General features: G+C 40.0%; 1 protein-coding gene across 1 annotated transcript; it reads right to left on the reverse strand.

The window, feature by feature from the left end:
- Positions 1–5,833: 5,833 nt before the first annotated feature.
- LOC310939473 (aquaporin-3-like) lies at positions 5,834–11,930 on the reverse strand. Its single transcript, XM_083904239.1, has 6 exons — positions 11,796–11,930; positions 8,472–8,598; positions 8,186–8,323; positions 7,955–8,070; positions 7,639–7,856; positions 5,834–6,907 (listed from the first exon to the last, which is right to left on the reverse strand). Exons 1-6 carry the CDS (start codon positions 11,901–11,903, stop codon positions 6,715–6,717), a joined length of 900 nt encoding a protein of 299 aa, XP_083760365.1. The 5' UTR covers positions 11,904–11,930; the 3' UTR covers positions 5,834–6,714.
- Positions 11,931–17,033: the final 5,103 nt, after the last annotated feature.

A 17,033-nucleotide genomic window follows, 5' to 3' on the forward strand; every position in this document is an offset into this window, starting at 1 on the left:
TTTCTGCAGGTGAGGTCGGAAGAGAAGGTGGAGGAGGAGGAGGAGGTGAGAGCGACACCTGTGTGAATGAGAGGCGTGGCTCACTGTGACTGATGACTCAGCAACTTTCACAAAGGATTATTCACATCGTTCATGAGACGTTTGGATAAACCATGAATATTTCTTTTCATGGTGTGTATATATTTTTATCTTCGCACACCATGGTTGAAATGCAAGGACTTTTCAAGGACTTTCAAGGACCAATTCCCTCAAATTCAAGGGCTGAATGTGCCGACACAGCTTCATGTTAGAAAGTGATCGTCTGTAATCTTGGTCAAAGTCAGTCTTTGTTTTTTGTCTTTGCTGAGAGAGATCTTTTGAATTTTCATGTCGTTTGCTCGCTCTTGTCTAAACTTTACTCGCTCGTTGTCATAACTGACAAGGGAGACTAAACATCAACTGAACGATGTCTTTCGTGCACAAAATTCCACCACTTTCAATGACTCGTGTCTGTTTTGGGCCATTTTCAAAATCACAAATTTTCCAGGATTTCAAGGCCCTGTGTGAACGCTGTGGACATGCTGTGTGTCCTGTATTTTACACACACAGGTTCATGGTCATTGAAAATGCAGATATAACATATAACAACTAAAGAGTAATTATATATATATATATAAATAAAAGCATGACGTGACTGTGAAGGTAACCATAGTGATATCCTGCTCATCCCTGATCCTCAGACTGAAACAGGGAGCAGATGAAGTGGAGCTCGTGGTGTGAACACAGTTTTCTCTCTGAACGCTCAGCTCAAAGCAGAGGAAGCAACAGAAGCAACGACAAACAGATGTTTTTTCTCAGGACCCGGGATTTATCTTCCATTTCCCTCACGGATCTGCACTAAAGCCGCTCTTCAATAGAACTTTGAATTCCTCAAAGAGACGCTCGGACATATTGTGAACATATTTGTTGTTTTTCTCACATCATGGTCATTCTATGCAACTCTGACTCTGACCGTTGGAACAGATCAGGGTTTCTGTTGAGCTGGGAATCAAACCCACAACCTTCAATATGAAAGACGACTGGCTCTCAGTGGACTCCAGATTAGCTTGATGGGTTTAGTAGCTCTGCATTAATATCTATATCTAATAGATCGTGCCATCGTGATCCTTAAAAGCTTAAATAAATCCATGACAGGATCAGAACTCTGATCCTGTCGAGCAGGATCAGAGTTTACAGACAAATCAACACTGAACTTTAATTCACTGAAGTAACAGAAGTGAAACCAGACTGGAAATTACAGAATTAAAGATCAGCTGATGTTAGACAAACAAAACATCTAAACTACTACTCATTTGATTTGACTTTCCTTATTCGTATTTTATTGTTTGCTTTCACTTAATTTAAAGGTGCATTATGTAATAAATCTAAAGCAACTGGTCATAAAATCCTCCTAATATGTCACAGAGACTCAGGAATAATGTTCATATAACAAACTGAACTCACCAACAACAACAGTACAGACAAAATATTTGTGTTAAAAAAATCTTGAACCATTGAAATCATGTTTTGGCGTCATGTGGTGCCATCTACCGCCATCTACCAATCATTGCAGTCAGTAGAGTCTCAGCTGCCAAGCAACCACGGGTTGCCAGTTACGTCAGAAAACGAAATCTAAAAGACCTCGGTATTTTGAGTTTGAATGTAGTAACCGTTTTTGGCCACATTCTTACATATGGCACCTTGTGCTCGTCTTTAAATGTGCTACATAAACAATAATCTAGTCTTTATGATGGTTGTACGATGGCTAACACGACTGGACAAGGTTAGGGAGCGTCTTCACAGAAAGAAGACTCACAGATCTGAGGTCAACAAGAACGATGTGAACTTAGTGAATGTGAAGCCTGAAGACGGCAAGAACTGGAGAGAACGGAGTCACATGGTGAAGCCAAAGTGGACCACGCTAAGACACAATGATGATGATGATGATGAGTAAATAAAATCTGTCTGAAGAACCTTCAAACATTGGCACTGACGCTGAGATACCAGTGTGAAGAAGTGCAGACGTGGCTTTAAATTCCAGAGTAAATAATGCAGCGATCACACATGGTCTGCACATGTGTACCAGCTCTACCCTCAGGGCTCAGACCAGACCAGACCAGACTGTGTGTCCCAGTCTGAACCACACACTCCATACGTGCACCAGTGTGACATTTAGGTTTTATTAGACTGTAAAACGTCAGCAGCTCGTCTATGAGATCTTTCCTGTTATAAAGAGCAGAATAATGAAGTTGAAACCTCACCAGGTGCAGATGTTTCCATGGAACTGTGGCCTGTTCATCAATGACATGTAAACAGAGGATATACTTGGGTTTGTGAAATGCTATATTGAGGGAATTATATCGTTATGAAAGCAAAGAGGTCTTTTTTTCTTTGTTTTTTTTCGTGGGATCTAAACAAACCTCCTTTTCCACAGCTGTAATCTTAGAATCTGATGAGATTATTATCCACGTTTACACCTTTGATTTTTCCTTGTAAAGAGAAGGAGGAGGAGGATTTGTTTCCGTGGTATTTTGTGGCTGCACAGATGTTTGTCTTTGTCTGTTCTTGTCACATTGGGGTGAATTCCAATTCCTTGCTTAATCCTCAATCTAATCCTCAATCTCAGAAATGTGCGCTCCCTCTTGTCCAAGTCCTGTCCTGAAATTAAGTTGAGGCCAAGTTTAAGGGCTGTATCGCCCTCAATATTGAGATTTTCCGAGACCACCCTAGGGAGCAAGGGCTACCCAGAATGCATTGTATTTTCACATAACAAAGATGGCGCCGAAAGCAGCGAAACGAGTGCGATACAAATGAAGTATTTTCTTTGTTAATAGAGATATAAAAATTATCTTAGTTTAGGCCCATATTATGGATTACTGACGTCATTGTTGCGTAACATTTATTTTTATTTGACCATCTTTTGTCAATAGTCGGCCGGTGTGGTTTACTTTTCAATAAGTCGTGGTGTGTGGTAACTGTCAGCTGAATATTTGTATGAGTATCATCTTATAACTAACTGACAACCTAATAACTTGACTGACAAACGGATCAGAATAAATAATCCTGACGTAAATGTCTTCTTCTTCTTTTTTGGAGTTGACAGACTGGACTCAGCTTTGGCGTTATTCTGCCCCCTACAGTCTGAAGACGTATCTGCATTTAAGGGGTGTCCCATTTCTAAGTGACAAAATAACCCTCAACACTTGGTTTTGAGGCCAGTTAAGATTAAGGGTTGAGATAGGAATTGGAATTGGCCCATAAACTGTTCTGTCTCAGATATTTTCTAGAAATGATGTGTATTTGTGACGTTTATGATCTACGTCAGCTCCTCACGTACAGTACGTCGGTACAGTAAAGCTTCATGTGGAAGCAGGTAAACCCTACTTTAAAAAAAAGAAAGAAATGGATGATTTAAGAATATAAAGGAGAATACCTTATAGAGTCATAATACTTCAGACCTGGTACAGTAGCAGAATTCCTCTGGAGCCTCAGGCAGCAAAGCAGATAGAAAACACATGTGTGCAGATACAGTAATGTCACTTATTGCTCTGCAGCTGTTATTATTGTTCTCTTTCTTTACATAGTTTATGTTATAACAGTTTTCACCTTTACTGTAGTTACTTCTTATTCCACTATGATATAACAGGTGCACAACAAAACAGTGTGATTAATTATATACTGTATATATATATACATATATATATATACATATATATGTTTGCGGATTATTCGCTGTGACCCTAGAGAGGGAGAAATATGTAATTTATAAAGAAATTAATATATATATAATACACACACATATACACACAGTCAGTTAGCGTTGGCGTGTCTCACCTTTTTCATTGTGATTCAAAGTGTTTTGCGCAATCGCCTCCATTTGTCACGGAGATGACAGATTAAAGTAATATTGTTTAAACCTCACCTGTGTCAACAACACTGTGTGAGTCGTGTTTGACCATAATCTGTCCTCCTCATGCGAGCTAACCTGCTACGACCTGTTAGAAATCACTTTTACCAAACAGCTGATTCATGTCGGCTAATTATCACAAACAAACTCTCTCTGTTTGAGGTCACATCAACTCAATGAGTGAATCATACACGACATAAGGGAATTGTGATGTGTGCGCTATATACGTTTTTTTACGGCTTCTTAGCATGTGCGCTAACTTCTCAGCTACCACCAAATTTACACAATCTTACCCGAGGTTAACCTGGACACTTTACTAGCCTAATATTCCAGGTTATTCACTGGTTATGTTAGCATTACAGCGAGGTTTGTAAACTAGCAAATCAAGTTCAATTGACAAACATGAAAACAGTGAAATTAGTCGAACATATAGAGTTGTGACTGTTGTGTTTTTAGGTATGAAATGCCTTCAAATGTATGTCAATGAGACTAGATTAGCTTGCTAATTAGCCGCTAACTGGTTAAACAGAAACCTTACAGTTTATTCAGTGATTAAGTGTTATTAATGAACCGCACAATACATTGAAACCTAATATTAGTATAAAATGCCTCAAATGTTAGCGTTATAGCATGCATTAACCACTGAATAAGCTGATTTTGTAATATATTTATGTTAGCGGTAACTGCTAGAAAACAACACTAGCAAGTTTGTTCTAACACACACACATTACAGTTAATGTGGTTAGGTTTTAGGTTATTCAGTGGTCATGTTAGCGTTAAAGCTAGGTTCTATAACTAGCTTATCGAGTTCAATTGACAAACACATTTAAAAAAAACATTAAAACTATTTAATGAGTCGAAAACACAGTGCTTTCATACTGGAGTTTGTTTTTATGTATAAATACCTCAAATCTATGTCAATATTATTAACTGACTAACATTAGCCCGCTAATTAGCTTAGTTACAATGCTAGCTTATTCAGTGGTTAGTGTTTGTGTTAAAGCTAGGTTCCTTAACTAGGTTATCAAGTTCAATTGACAAAGAGATCTTGGAAGTTAAGTTTCTATGATTTAGAAATGTTTTTTATTTCTTTAAAAGAATTTTGTTGAAAACAGAGCAAGAATAAATCAAATGAACTCGTGAAGTTATGGTCATTCCAGTATACAGTTGTAAACAGTTTAAACTAAACCCTCCATTTCCCATTTTGACCACATGGTCCTGTGTATACTTTGAGTTTTGAGTTTCATTTCCAGCCATTTTGGCTCAGTCTCATATGAAATAGACGTAAACTGCATTAATATTAATGAAGATCGACTGAACATTTTGTTGACAAACGGCAAACAGAAAAATAACTTCTGAACTTTTGGTCAAACAAAACTTTCTGATTTCTGCAGTAAAGGACAGTGGTCAGTCCAGCGGCATGCTCACAGATAGAGCACAAAGCCTTGAAATAGCAGCGTAAAAATACTTCTGTGTATAATGATGGAGCAGGTTTACTTTGGGAAACATAAAAACATTATTACAGAGCACAGAGTGAAGAGAGAGTCACAACAGACTGTAAATAGAACAGAACTTTGGATCAAACGGATCCAAAAGAACTTAATATACATCTATAGATTCTGGTCTAAGAACACAGACTCTACTTCGGTTAAAAATCCTATGGCCATTGTATTTTTTAAAGAAAAGATCCAGTTATTTCAGTTGAATGAATAGTGAATTCCACCAAACCTCATGTCGTCCCCTCACAGTGTAAATTGTGGACACAGAGGTGTAATTTAGTGGCTAAATGGATGTAATCTGATTAGAGCCTTTTACCCAGAAAAGAGAAGCAAAGTAAAAAGAAGGTAACACGAACCACAGTCCTGCAACAAAAAATCTGCACTTTATTGTATCATTACAAAAGCATGTTGTCGTCGACCTACTTACAAAGTCTATAGGTGAACACAGTGGGTTTAGCACCAAACTGTGGAGTCAGATACAAACTAGAGCTGCAGCTAAACATCATATCGTTAGTCGATCGTGTTCTCCATCAATCAAGGACTCGTTTGGTCCATAAAATGTTGAGAAACCTTTTATCGAACGTGGAAATGATGACGTTCTCGGATGTTATGTTCTTTATTATTAGACACGAGAGGATATTCACATTTAAGACGCTGAAAAATCAGCTCGTTTTCATTAAATACCGATTATTGGATTATTGATGAATTCATTTAGTCATAGATGAATAATCGCTTAATCGTTGCAGCCCTGATACAAACACATCAACAATGATTTTTATGGCTACGTTAGCTTCTCGCCGTATTTCGTTAATACAAAGGGTCAAAGTCAATATAAACTCGATATAATCACACTTTAGCTGTGGTTAGTGAACATGGACATGGTCTACACACAGATAGACACCACTTCTTTCACCGTACACTAATTTGCTGACTGATTATTTGTGCGTTTGAGGGCTGGGAAAAAAAACGCACCGTATGTACATAATAATAAAAAAGGTAATAAACACTACATTACTACATACAATACTGCTGAAACAGAGCACTACAGACACTATGATTCAAATGTTGAAAAGAATTAATGTAATTCTATGTCTCTACACTGTAATACGATCACATGATAATGTTAAAAAGAGGCCATTTTCACTAACACACAGCCGTCTTTGGACGTCGTCCCAACAGCTGTTAATGTTTGTAAAATAAAGCACTTGTGGTTCCCACAGCTGTGTCACGAAGAAATGTTGATGTGTGTCTGTATTTACAGAATCTGGAGTGCGTCGCGCTCAAAGCTTCTCAGTGCACTTCTTTGGTGTTGTTAGTGGAGACGTTGGTGAGTCGCACATTTTCCTCCTCTGCGATCTTTGCGTTCCGGTCACGCGACTCTCCCTCCACGTGGAAGCCGACCATCAGCTGGTAGATCATCACGCCGATGATGGTGCCGATAAACGGGGCAAAGACCGGCACCAGGAACCAGCCGTTTCTGGTCCTGAGGAGCGAAGAAAACAAAGGTTAGATTAGAAAATAAGGCCTTGAAAGGAGTCGTGGAAGTGTAAAGAGTTTGAGGTCACATGGAATCAATGAGTGAATCGTGCACGATACGACGTGAGGGAATTGTGATGTGTGCGATAACATTTAAGTGTGAAGATATGGGTTTCTAAGTCTTATTAGCATGTGCGCTAACTTCTCAGCTACCACCAAATTTACACAATCTAACCCAAGGTTAACCAGGACACTTTACTAGCCTAATATTCCAGGTTATTCACTGGTTATGTTAGCATTACAGCGAGGTTTGTAAACTAGCTAATCACGTTCAATTGACAACAGTAAAATTAGTCGAACATATAGAGTTGTGACTGTAGTGTTTTTAGGTATGAAATGCCTTCAAATGTATGTCAATTAGACTAGATTAGCTTGCTAATTAGCCGCTAACTGGTTATACAGAAACCTTACTGTTTATTCAGTGATTAAGTGTTATTAATTAACCGCAGAATAAACTGAAACCTAATATTAGTATAAAATGCCTCAAATGTTAGCGTTATAGCATGCATTAACCACTGAATAAGCCGATTTCACAGTTTTGTAATATATTTATGTTAGCGGTAACTGCTAGAAAACAACACTAGCAAGATTGTTCCAACACACACACATTACAGAACTGTTAATGTGGTCAGGTTTCAGCTTATTATCAGGGGTTTTAAAGTCTTAAAGTGGACTCACGTGAAAACTTCGCCTCCCCATCCTGCCATCGCAGTGAAAATACGTGGTCCGAGGTCTCTGGCAGGATTGACGGCATAACCCGAGTTAAAACCCATCGATAATCCAATAACCAGGACAACAAATCCCACGGTGAAGGCCTCCAGTCCTGGAGGGACGGAGTTGTTGTGCGGATCCACGATGGCCAGAATACAAACGATCAACGCTGCTGTGCCAATAATCTGGGGAAGGTTAGAATAAAACTGTGAGTGACATGAACACAATAAAGGTGTGATAGATATTTCTACATTTAAGAAAATAATAATCATCATTTTAATACCTGATCAAAGAAACCGTTGACAATAGTGAGATGTTTTCCAGGGTAAGTGGCAAAGATTCCAGCTGTGGCTTTAGGACCAGTCACATTGAAAGCTCCAGGAAAGTCCCACAGTGCATCTATATATATATGAAGCAAAACATATTTGAGTCAAAATGACATTTTAGAGCCCAAAGCCTTCAAATAGTTGTGGATTTTGAGGACATAATTACACAAGAATGTGTCGTCTCTCACCGTAGTACATGCCAAAAATGATAGCGGAACCGAAAAATGCTCCGATTGTCTGAAAGAGGAAATATGTGGGGAATTTTCTCCAGCGTTCTCTTCCAAGAAGACACAAGGCAAAGGTCACAGCTGGGTTCAGATGACCACCTGTAAGAGTGATGATAGTGTGTGAGGGAATATCAGCCATGTTATCACTGTAAACTATGGTCTGAACAACAGTGAAGACTAAGAGATTATTGTTGATCCTGAACGTTCTAACATAACATGTTATAAATGTTATAAATGTGTTGTATACCTGACACCTGGCCACACACCAGGATTCCTAAAGTGGCAGCGAAGCCAAAGGCAAAGTTAACGGTGAGGAACATTCCATGAGAACCACCGCTCAACACCAGCTGAGCCACAGCTCCACAGCCAAACATCTGAGGAGAGAACAGAAGAACACGTTTACTCATTAACTCAATACAAGGTTTGCACAATTCACACCTATTCAATATCTTCTGTCGGTTAATGTCAAAGTCAGGTGTGAACACTGTGATGGTTATCAGAGTGTTTGTTCACTGTGACCTGGACTGAGGGAGAACTTCATCAAAGAATGAAAAGCCTGAGTGATTCTGTCAAAACAAGGTTTTCCACAGAGAGTATAGTGAGGTGAGGAGGTGTCACACTGTGTGTTGTCCCCGTTTCCTCTCTGTGTTAAAGCTTTTCAGTCAAACCACTGGACTGAGAGGTGGAGGTTTGCTGGAGCGAGTCGTTCTCAGAGGTTCTGGCGCCTGAAGGTCGCTCATCTTCACCGACCCTAAAATCAGCCCTGTGTCTGTTTTGTTTTGTGGAACATCTCCCTCTCTCTCTGTCTCTGGTGTTGTGGAAATAAAAATGTACTTTTCAGCAGCTTTTTAATGTCAGAAGCATCAGTTCGCTGATGATGGGCCATTAACTTCCCCACTGAGATCACATTTCACTCTGAAGAGGTTTTATTTGAATCCGACACTAAATCTCTGAGCCGTTAGCTTTAATCCTGACTGAAGTGCTAATGCTGGATTTACAGGTACGTGCTGAAGGTGTTCAGCGTCAGTGTTGCCAAACCACACCGTGGTTTTTGTTGCATCACTTTGTTTAAAGTAAGTTGTTCAACTTTTCAAACTGGCACAAGCTGGGTTTATGTTACACAAGAGTCCCAGGATTCAAGCTTCAACTGGACCTCACAGACGAGGCTGTTTGGGAGCTGCAATCCCAAAATGTTAGCGTTTGAACAACCTGCAGATGATAATGAACTATTAATCCTGCCCAGTGCAGCTTTAACTTCATTTCTCATACCCAGGTATTTGGGCTCTGTTGGATGTAAGAGGCGCGACAATCATCTGGTCGGCCTCGATCTTATCTGTTTTAGGTCCTTTTATCTCTGTTACTAGCCTACTACTTCCTCTAGAGGGCAGTGCCGAGCACAAAGGTGAAGAGGCTATTTTTTATTGCGCCTCGATTTGAAATAGATTTCACGGCAGTGGAATGCAAGACCACTGAATTAGTCGACAGAGAGAGGTATTTTTATTCTCTGTCTGCTGCAAATGTTGATACCTCACTTGTTTGGATAGATCCCCGAATCAAACGCGCCGCGTGAGTGAAGCCAAACACCTGTCAGTCACTCTGTGTTTTCTGGCTACAGGCAGGAATAAACCAACAAGCTCTGGCAGCACCGTTTAATTTGGGCAACAGTAGGTTGCATAATCCAGGAGGGGTGTGTGTGTGCAAAGACGACACTCTTTGAAACTTCCTGCCATTTTTAAAACCCCTGTATACATGCAGACTCATCTTTGTCGTTTTCCAGACTCTTGACTCTATACTGCCCCCTATGGTTTTCGCTGGTATTGCTCCGCTTCGTGAACACAAAGTACAGACTAAAGGCTCAGAGTATAAAAGAGCCTTAACAAACATCCACACAGGTGAAAACACCTGAGTAAAAGTAAGTCAGAAGTGAAGGTGGTTTAAGAGGTAAATAAACACCATCACAGCCTTCAGCCATTTGTTCAGGAGGCTGAGAGAGAGAGGAGAGAACCTAGAGTTACAGTAGATGATCAAATACATTAACTGTCTATAGAAGAAAACCCTTAAAGAACTCATTAATCTGTGTCTAAAAAGACTTCAGAGTACGACAACTCTTTAAAATCCTCTCTGCTCTAATGACCACAGTTTGACTGATGTGTCAAAACAAGACACACCAGTGTACACACACACACCTACAGTGTAAACACACACACACACACACGGTCCGTGTGTGTGCAGGATGTCTTACACAAACACACTGAAGTTTGTGGCCAGAGGAAATATGTCATGATTTGCGTACAGAGACGTTGACGATGACAGATTCCTAAACGGAGACACAGCTATGATGGAGGAAGTCAGAATATGTCAGGTATGTCTACGACGGTAGTTTATGTTTATGATGTGATGTCTATTGTTCCATCGCTGACCCACCCAGTGCTGCCTTTGACATGTGTCACCTGTTAACCACACCCCTTCTCTCTCTCATCTTTAATCCCAGCTTGAACAAACTCATCAAACCAGTGTCAATTATATTTTTTTATATGTATTTTGGAGTATTTTTCCACTGTTTGTTAGTGTTTGTCATCATCATTTAATCCAAAAACTGGCTCCACTTGTTTAACTTGGATTATTAATCAGAATAAATCTTCATAAATTAAGAGCAAATGAAGCCGCGAGTGAAATTAAAGTGAAGTGAAAGTTAAAAAACAGGATTAGAGGATCCTGGAATCTGTTGCTGCAGTATTTAAAGTTTTGACTGTAAAACTCAATTTACCCCAGGTGTCACATTTTACTGCAGAACAGCTGTAATTAACACAAAATGGCAAAACTTTGTGCAATTACTGCTTTTTATACGTGGTTCTTTAATGAGGAAAAAACAACAGATTCTGTCCTGAATTAACCACAGAAGTGACTGTCGCGTAGTTTTTATATCACACTGACTTTTATTCTAAATTATATTCACTCTGTTGTAAATAATGGTTTTTCTGATATATTTTCCTCTCTCTTCTTATCTTATATATGTGTGTGTAATGTGTTCAGTCAAAGTAACCTGGCAATAAAAACCTGATTGTGATTCTGAGAGAAAGTCATGAAGGATTTAATCCAGGATCCTGACCTCCCTCATCTCTCATCTCCACAGAAACACTGTGGTGATAATCTGGTGATGATTTGTTTTGGAGAAACAGGAAACTTCACCTGTTTGTTCTGCGTTGACCTCGCACACCTTTATACTTTAATCATGTGTCTAAACACAAAGGCTGCGTCACATGATCATTCTGCCGTCAAACACGCCGACACAAAAACACACAAAAGCTCATCGATCAAACTGCACCAGCGAAGATGAATAGTGAGGGCACTTCAGAGTTCAGTTATTATCAGCACATGGTGAAGCATTAACTTTGCAGTCTATTCATTTAAAACTCAACACAATTATTATTATTATTATTAATCATAACATTAATACACTTTATTTAAAAGACTATACGTGACTTAAATGACAAGAAATCTAAAACTAAGATATAAACAGACAGACATGTATTAAAAAGTGATGATGATGATGATGATGATGATGACTTACCACCAGGATGAGGGTTCCCAGACACTCGGCCAGCGCCTGTCGCAGCAGGAGATTCCGGATCTGGAAGAATCGGGACAGTTTGTCCAAATACTCCTTGTGTCGGCCCATGTTTTCAGAGGTTCAGAGGATCAGAGGATACTCTAAAGCAGGTTCTTCTCCTGTGTGTGTGTGTGTGTGTGAGGAGGCTGAGAGGACCAGCCTCCTCTTATAGAGCTCACATGGGCTGGGCCTGGAGGGGATCCAACATCTGAACGTAGCCCCGCCCTCTGAACCACCACGCCCCCCCGTCACTGCTGCTGCTGCTGCTGTGTGAATCACACTGTGCTTTGTTTTTTTTGTTTTTTTCACAAACAGGTCTGACCTCTGTTTACACACACACACACACAGTTTACATTTTAAATATGCTTGAATATTCCTTAAGTCGTCAGAAATTGAATATATACCCATAAGTATGTTTGTTTATTTTTTCCTCTTTTTTTCCCTTCCTTATAAGTTTGTTTATAACCTCTTTAAAATAAAATATAGTTTGTATTTCAAACTTATTAAATATACTTTATAAGGCCGCCATTGTTTTTTCACAGTATGATTGTTGTTTTGTTTTGAAGCAGCAGATGGACTTTCTCTCCGTCACACACAGGCCACCGTAGTTTCCCCCCCGTCACTAATAATTCTTACTGTGGACTCATTCGGCTCCAGCACAGAGACTCTCAAAGTTAATGTAGTGTTTGCATTTTGGTCATTATTCTAGTTTTATATTGTGATTTTGATCATTTACAACAAACAGTAATATTATGACCCTCTGGTGTGTTGTCAACCACAACGTTTGGTTGTATAAACATCCTGAACATGCAAATGCATTATATGGAAAATAAAAACATTGAGTAGAGATGGAAATAAAGAGTTTACAGTGAATGTAGTTCACAGACCACAGAGCTACATCTGACCCAAACATTACATCTCTATATCAGCTGTTTCACATTCTTTATCAGAGAGATGGTCTCAGACATAAAACACGTACATGATGCATTCCTGCCTGCAGACACACACAGACACACACACACAGACACACACAGACACACACACACACACACACACTCTCTCTCCGTCCCTCACCTCCTTTGTTCCTCGTCTGTAACTTCATCACTGCTTTATAAAGCGTCTTTGTCTGGATTCAACAGAGGTGTGAGAACACTTTCTCCAGCTCTCAGCCATCAGCCTCACCACAGCGTTTATTTACTCTCTCCAGATTTTAGTTTTCTATCGTCACAGAAAAAACAAATAAAAAACACAAAGTTTACACATTTATTGACATTTCTATTCAAAGCAACACCATATAACTTCTGCTGGTCATGCTATCACTGTGGAAGACACAGTGAATGCTGATTTTTGGTGACCATGTGGCGACAATGAACGACGACAAGGAACGGAGACAACGAACAACAACAACAAACGAACAACAAACAGCGACAACGTACGACATCAACGAGTGACGACAACGAACGGCATCAACAAGCGGCGACAACAATGAACGGCAACAATGACAACAAACAACAACAACAAATGAACAACGAATGGCAACAATGAACAGCAACAATGAACGGCGACCACGAACAATGACAACAACAAACGAACAACAAACGGCGACAACGAACGACATCAACGAGTGGCGACAACGAACGGCGACGACAACGAACAACAACAACAAACAGCGACAACAAACGACATCAACGAGTGACGACAACTAACTGCATCAACATGCGGCGACAACAATGAAGAATACCAACGAACAACAACAAATGAGCAACGAACGGCGACCACGAACAATGACAACAACGCCAAACGAACAACAAAGGGCGACAACGAACGACATCAACGAGCGGCGACAACGAACGGCAACTACAACGAGCGACATCAACGAACGGCAACAAGGAACAATGAGAACGAACGAACAACATCAATGAGCGGGGACAACGAACCACAACAAGCGACCACAATGAACGGCGACAACAACGACAACAATCGACCACAAAGAACAGCATCAACGAGCAGCGACAACAGAGAAAAGAGGCGATGTGCATGCCAGTTAAAAACACATTTTAAAATAATATATAGTGTCAGTACGTTTACTTGGCATGAGTCAAAATAAATGATGTATAAATGTGATTCTCTGACTGATTTGAAATGTAAATTGAAGTTGAAGACAAACTTACCCACAAACACAGATGTGAGTGCAGCTGCAGCTCAGAGCTGTGAGGAAACCTTCAGTCGGACCAGAGTTGGACTCCAGGCCTGGATCTGATGTTCCTCTGGTTTACACCTGAAAATAACAACAACAGACTCATTAGACAACAACAACTAAAATGTAATAAACTTAGTGACAGCTTTGACTTACATAGTGCTGCTTTAGGTAAACCACTGTTAACTCCATCCACGTTGTACCTCTTTATCCTCCTCATGAGGGTCACAGGAGGAGCTGTGTCAATCTCAGCTGACACAGCGTGATAGGATGGGGGTCACACGGGGGGTCACACCATGGACAGATTATTAATCCATCACAGAGACACACAACCATTCACTCTCACACCTACGGTCAGTTTAGAGTGACCTATTGACCTAATCCTTACATTACATGTTTTTGGACTGTGGGAGGAAACCTGGAGAACCTGGAGAAAACCCACTCACACACACAGGGAGAACATGTGACCTCAAGGTCAAGTGTTAACCACTGCACCACCGTGTGGCCTCACTGTAATCCACACTGTAATCTGTAATCTACTGCAACAAACTGCCAAGTCAGAATTAAAGTAGGAATCTTCCACTGAATAAAAACAGACAGATATGGAGTGAGTTTCCTGAAGAGCCTGAGGTGATGTGAGTCACGTTAATCACAGCGTTAGCATCGTCCGTGTGCATGCGTCACAAATGTTGTGCAACTGGTTCGATCAAAGGCAGCAGAGCGAAGACGAGAAGCAGGTGAAGTCATCTGAGATTCACTGGAGCAAAACTCCGTTAAGTAAATCATGGTTTTACACAGAAACCTGTGTGGGATTATTTTCACTTCCAAAGGAAACGGTCGATAAAAAGGTAGAGACTCAGGTTTCATCACAAACCCTCACACAGTCAACACATGAACACGGTTAGTTTAACACTTTACACAACTGTTAAACGTGTTTCTTCTTCACAGTGTGATGAGTTTTCACTCTTTCTTTTTTTTTTTAGATGTTTTCACTTTAGGAACTTTATTCTGCCCGTGTTCTCGCTAACATCTCAAAAGTGGAGCAGCACATGACTCCAGTTCTGAGGTCCTTAAACCCTAAACCTTCATTTCTGACCTGCTGGTTCACGATGAACCATCCAGACCATAAAGGTCATCTAGGTCAGGTTTGATCCGTGTCCCGCAGAACCAGAACGAAACAGCTTTCAGATTGTATGACCCGACTATATAGAACAAACTCCCACTGCATTTCTACACAAATATAAAACGATGATCACTGCTGCTCCTCAACCTCTCTACTTTCTCTATCTTTTATGTTGCTGTATTTGTCATTGTTCTCATTGCAGAGCACTTTAAAAACGCCTGCTCTCTCTGTCTCAGTTGACCACTGCACTCACAGAAAGAATCCAATCTCAGGCCAGAGAAGAGAAACTGTCGGGGTTTTTGTTTTTTTTGTGGCCATGTGGTTTTGAAAAGGTTTTCCTGGAATAGCTTGGCTCAGAAAAAAAGGAGAGAAAATGCTAATGAAGGGGGAAAGAATGGTGGTATTTACAGATATTAAGCAAAGTTCTGTCATTTCCTGTCCTTTCAACAATAAGACCTGTGTTCTTTTTCTCTCACGGTCCATTTGTGTTTCTGAAGAACTTCTGCTGACGAGCAGCTGAACCATGTTCACACCTGTTGTTTTTATCAGGCCCAAACAGGTGAAGAATGATTGATGTTTCTGAGGAAAACACAGAGAGTTGGCACAAATCATTTCACACAACAAGCACACACTCAAATTAAAGGATTATTATGAGCCAATTCGTCCAAATGTGCACTTTTTTTGATCTTGTGATAAAGCCGAGAACTCTCAGACACTCATTAGGACTTCATTATTACGTGGTGACACTGACAAGTCCATGTGTGGCCTGGCAGAGAAAGTTCCTGATGTCTGCAGATGTCACAGATCGATGACTAACGCACCACATTAACTCGGTCTCATCCTCTTGCTTCATCGTATTCCTGAAAACTGATAAGTGTCACAAACACAAACACGAGAAAATGCCAGCAGACTTTGGTTTGGTACATTTCCACTTCACTTTCCCTCTGTAATTAAAGTGGTCTTTGAATCAGATCATCCTGGTTCCTGTCAACACACACACATACGTGGTATGAGACACTTAAACATGTCATCATGTGAAAGACGCCAATAAAAGTCTGTGTCAGAGGAATTCAGCGTCACACGAACAATAAATCAAAGTCAAGTCGAGCAGTTTTGATGCAACAGTTTGAGTGTTTTAATCGTCAAGTTTGATTTTTGCAAGTAAACATGGAAGATAACATTTACGATTAATCTGTTCGAGTGATTTTTCTCCTTAGTTAAAATACATTCTCTGATTTTTCAGCTTCTTAAACGTTAGTATTTGTCTTCATCGAGATGCGGTTGCTATCCAACCATGGCTCAAAACAAACGCTTAAATAATAAAGAGACCTTTAGGTTGAGGAAGTAACCAGGTTCTCTGAAACATGAGCGAGGTACGTTGAGATACTCATACAAATAGTGAAATAAAATAGTTGGAATAAAGAGCAATGGAACGTAAACTCTAGATAAACCACACGTTTAGAGTGTGTTTGCATGAGTTCATAACTGAAACTTAAGGTTTGTTTGCAGAGATCTGTCCAGTGTTAAGTATTATTGTCTTTCACTTATCACAGTATTGGATTTCAACACTAATCTCACACACACACACACAGTGTTGAGCTGAAACTTTAGACCCACACAGAGAATCAGACGGGAGGAGACAGTCACGCTATCAAACCATCTCACTGCACGAGGAAAATAAGAATAACAATAAAAGCGCCCTCACAGATAAAGATCTCCTGTGTTTGCTGTTTTACACCAAAACACCGTAACACACTGTTGTTCTGTTTGTTGTTGCTGTAGGAAATGTAGTATATTAAAACACCACATTAACTACAACAGAAAACACAGGAAAACAGCAACAACTCAGATAGAAAAGGACTGATGGTCGACTGATGCA

The sequence above is a fragment of the Microchirus variegatus genome, assembly GCF_963457635.1.
Source record: "Microchirus variegatus genome assembly, chromosome: 17".
Taxonomy (NCBI): domain Eukaryota; kingdom Metazoa; phylum Chordata; class Actinopteri; order Pleuronectiformes; family Soleidae; genus Microchirus; species Microchirus variegatus.

What these genes read in the sequence shown, in the direction of transcription:
- LOC310939473 (XM_083904239.1), bottom strand. Translation starts at nt 11,903, where the DNA reads ATGGGCCGACACAAGGAGTATTTGGACAAACTGTCCCGATTCTTCCAG. An exon ending in GGTGTGTGGCCAGGTGTCAG is followed by an intron (nt 8,324 to 8,471) that starts GTATACAACACA and finishes TCACTCTTACAG; the next exon opens with GTGGTCATCTGAACCCAGCT. An exon ending in TCAACGGTTTCTTTGATCAG is followed by an intron (nt 7,857 to 7,954) that starts GTATTAAAATGA and finishes AACCTTCCCCAG; the next exon opens with ATTATTGGCACAGCAGCGTT.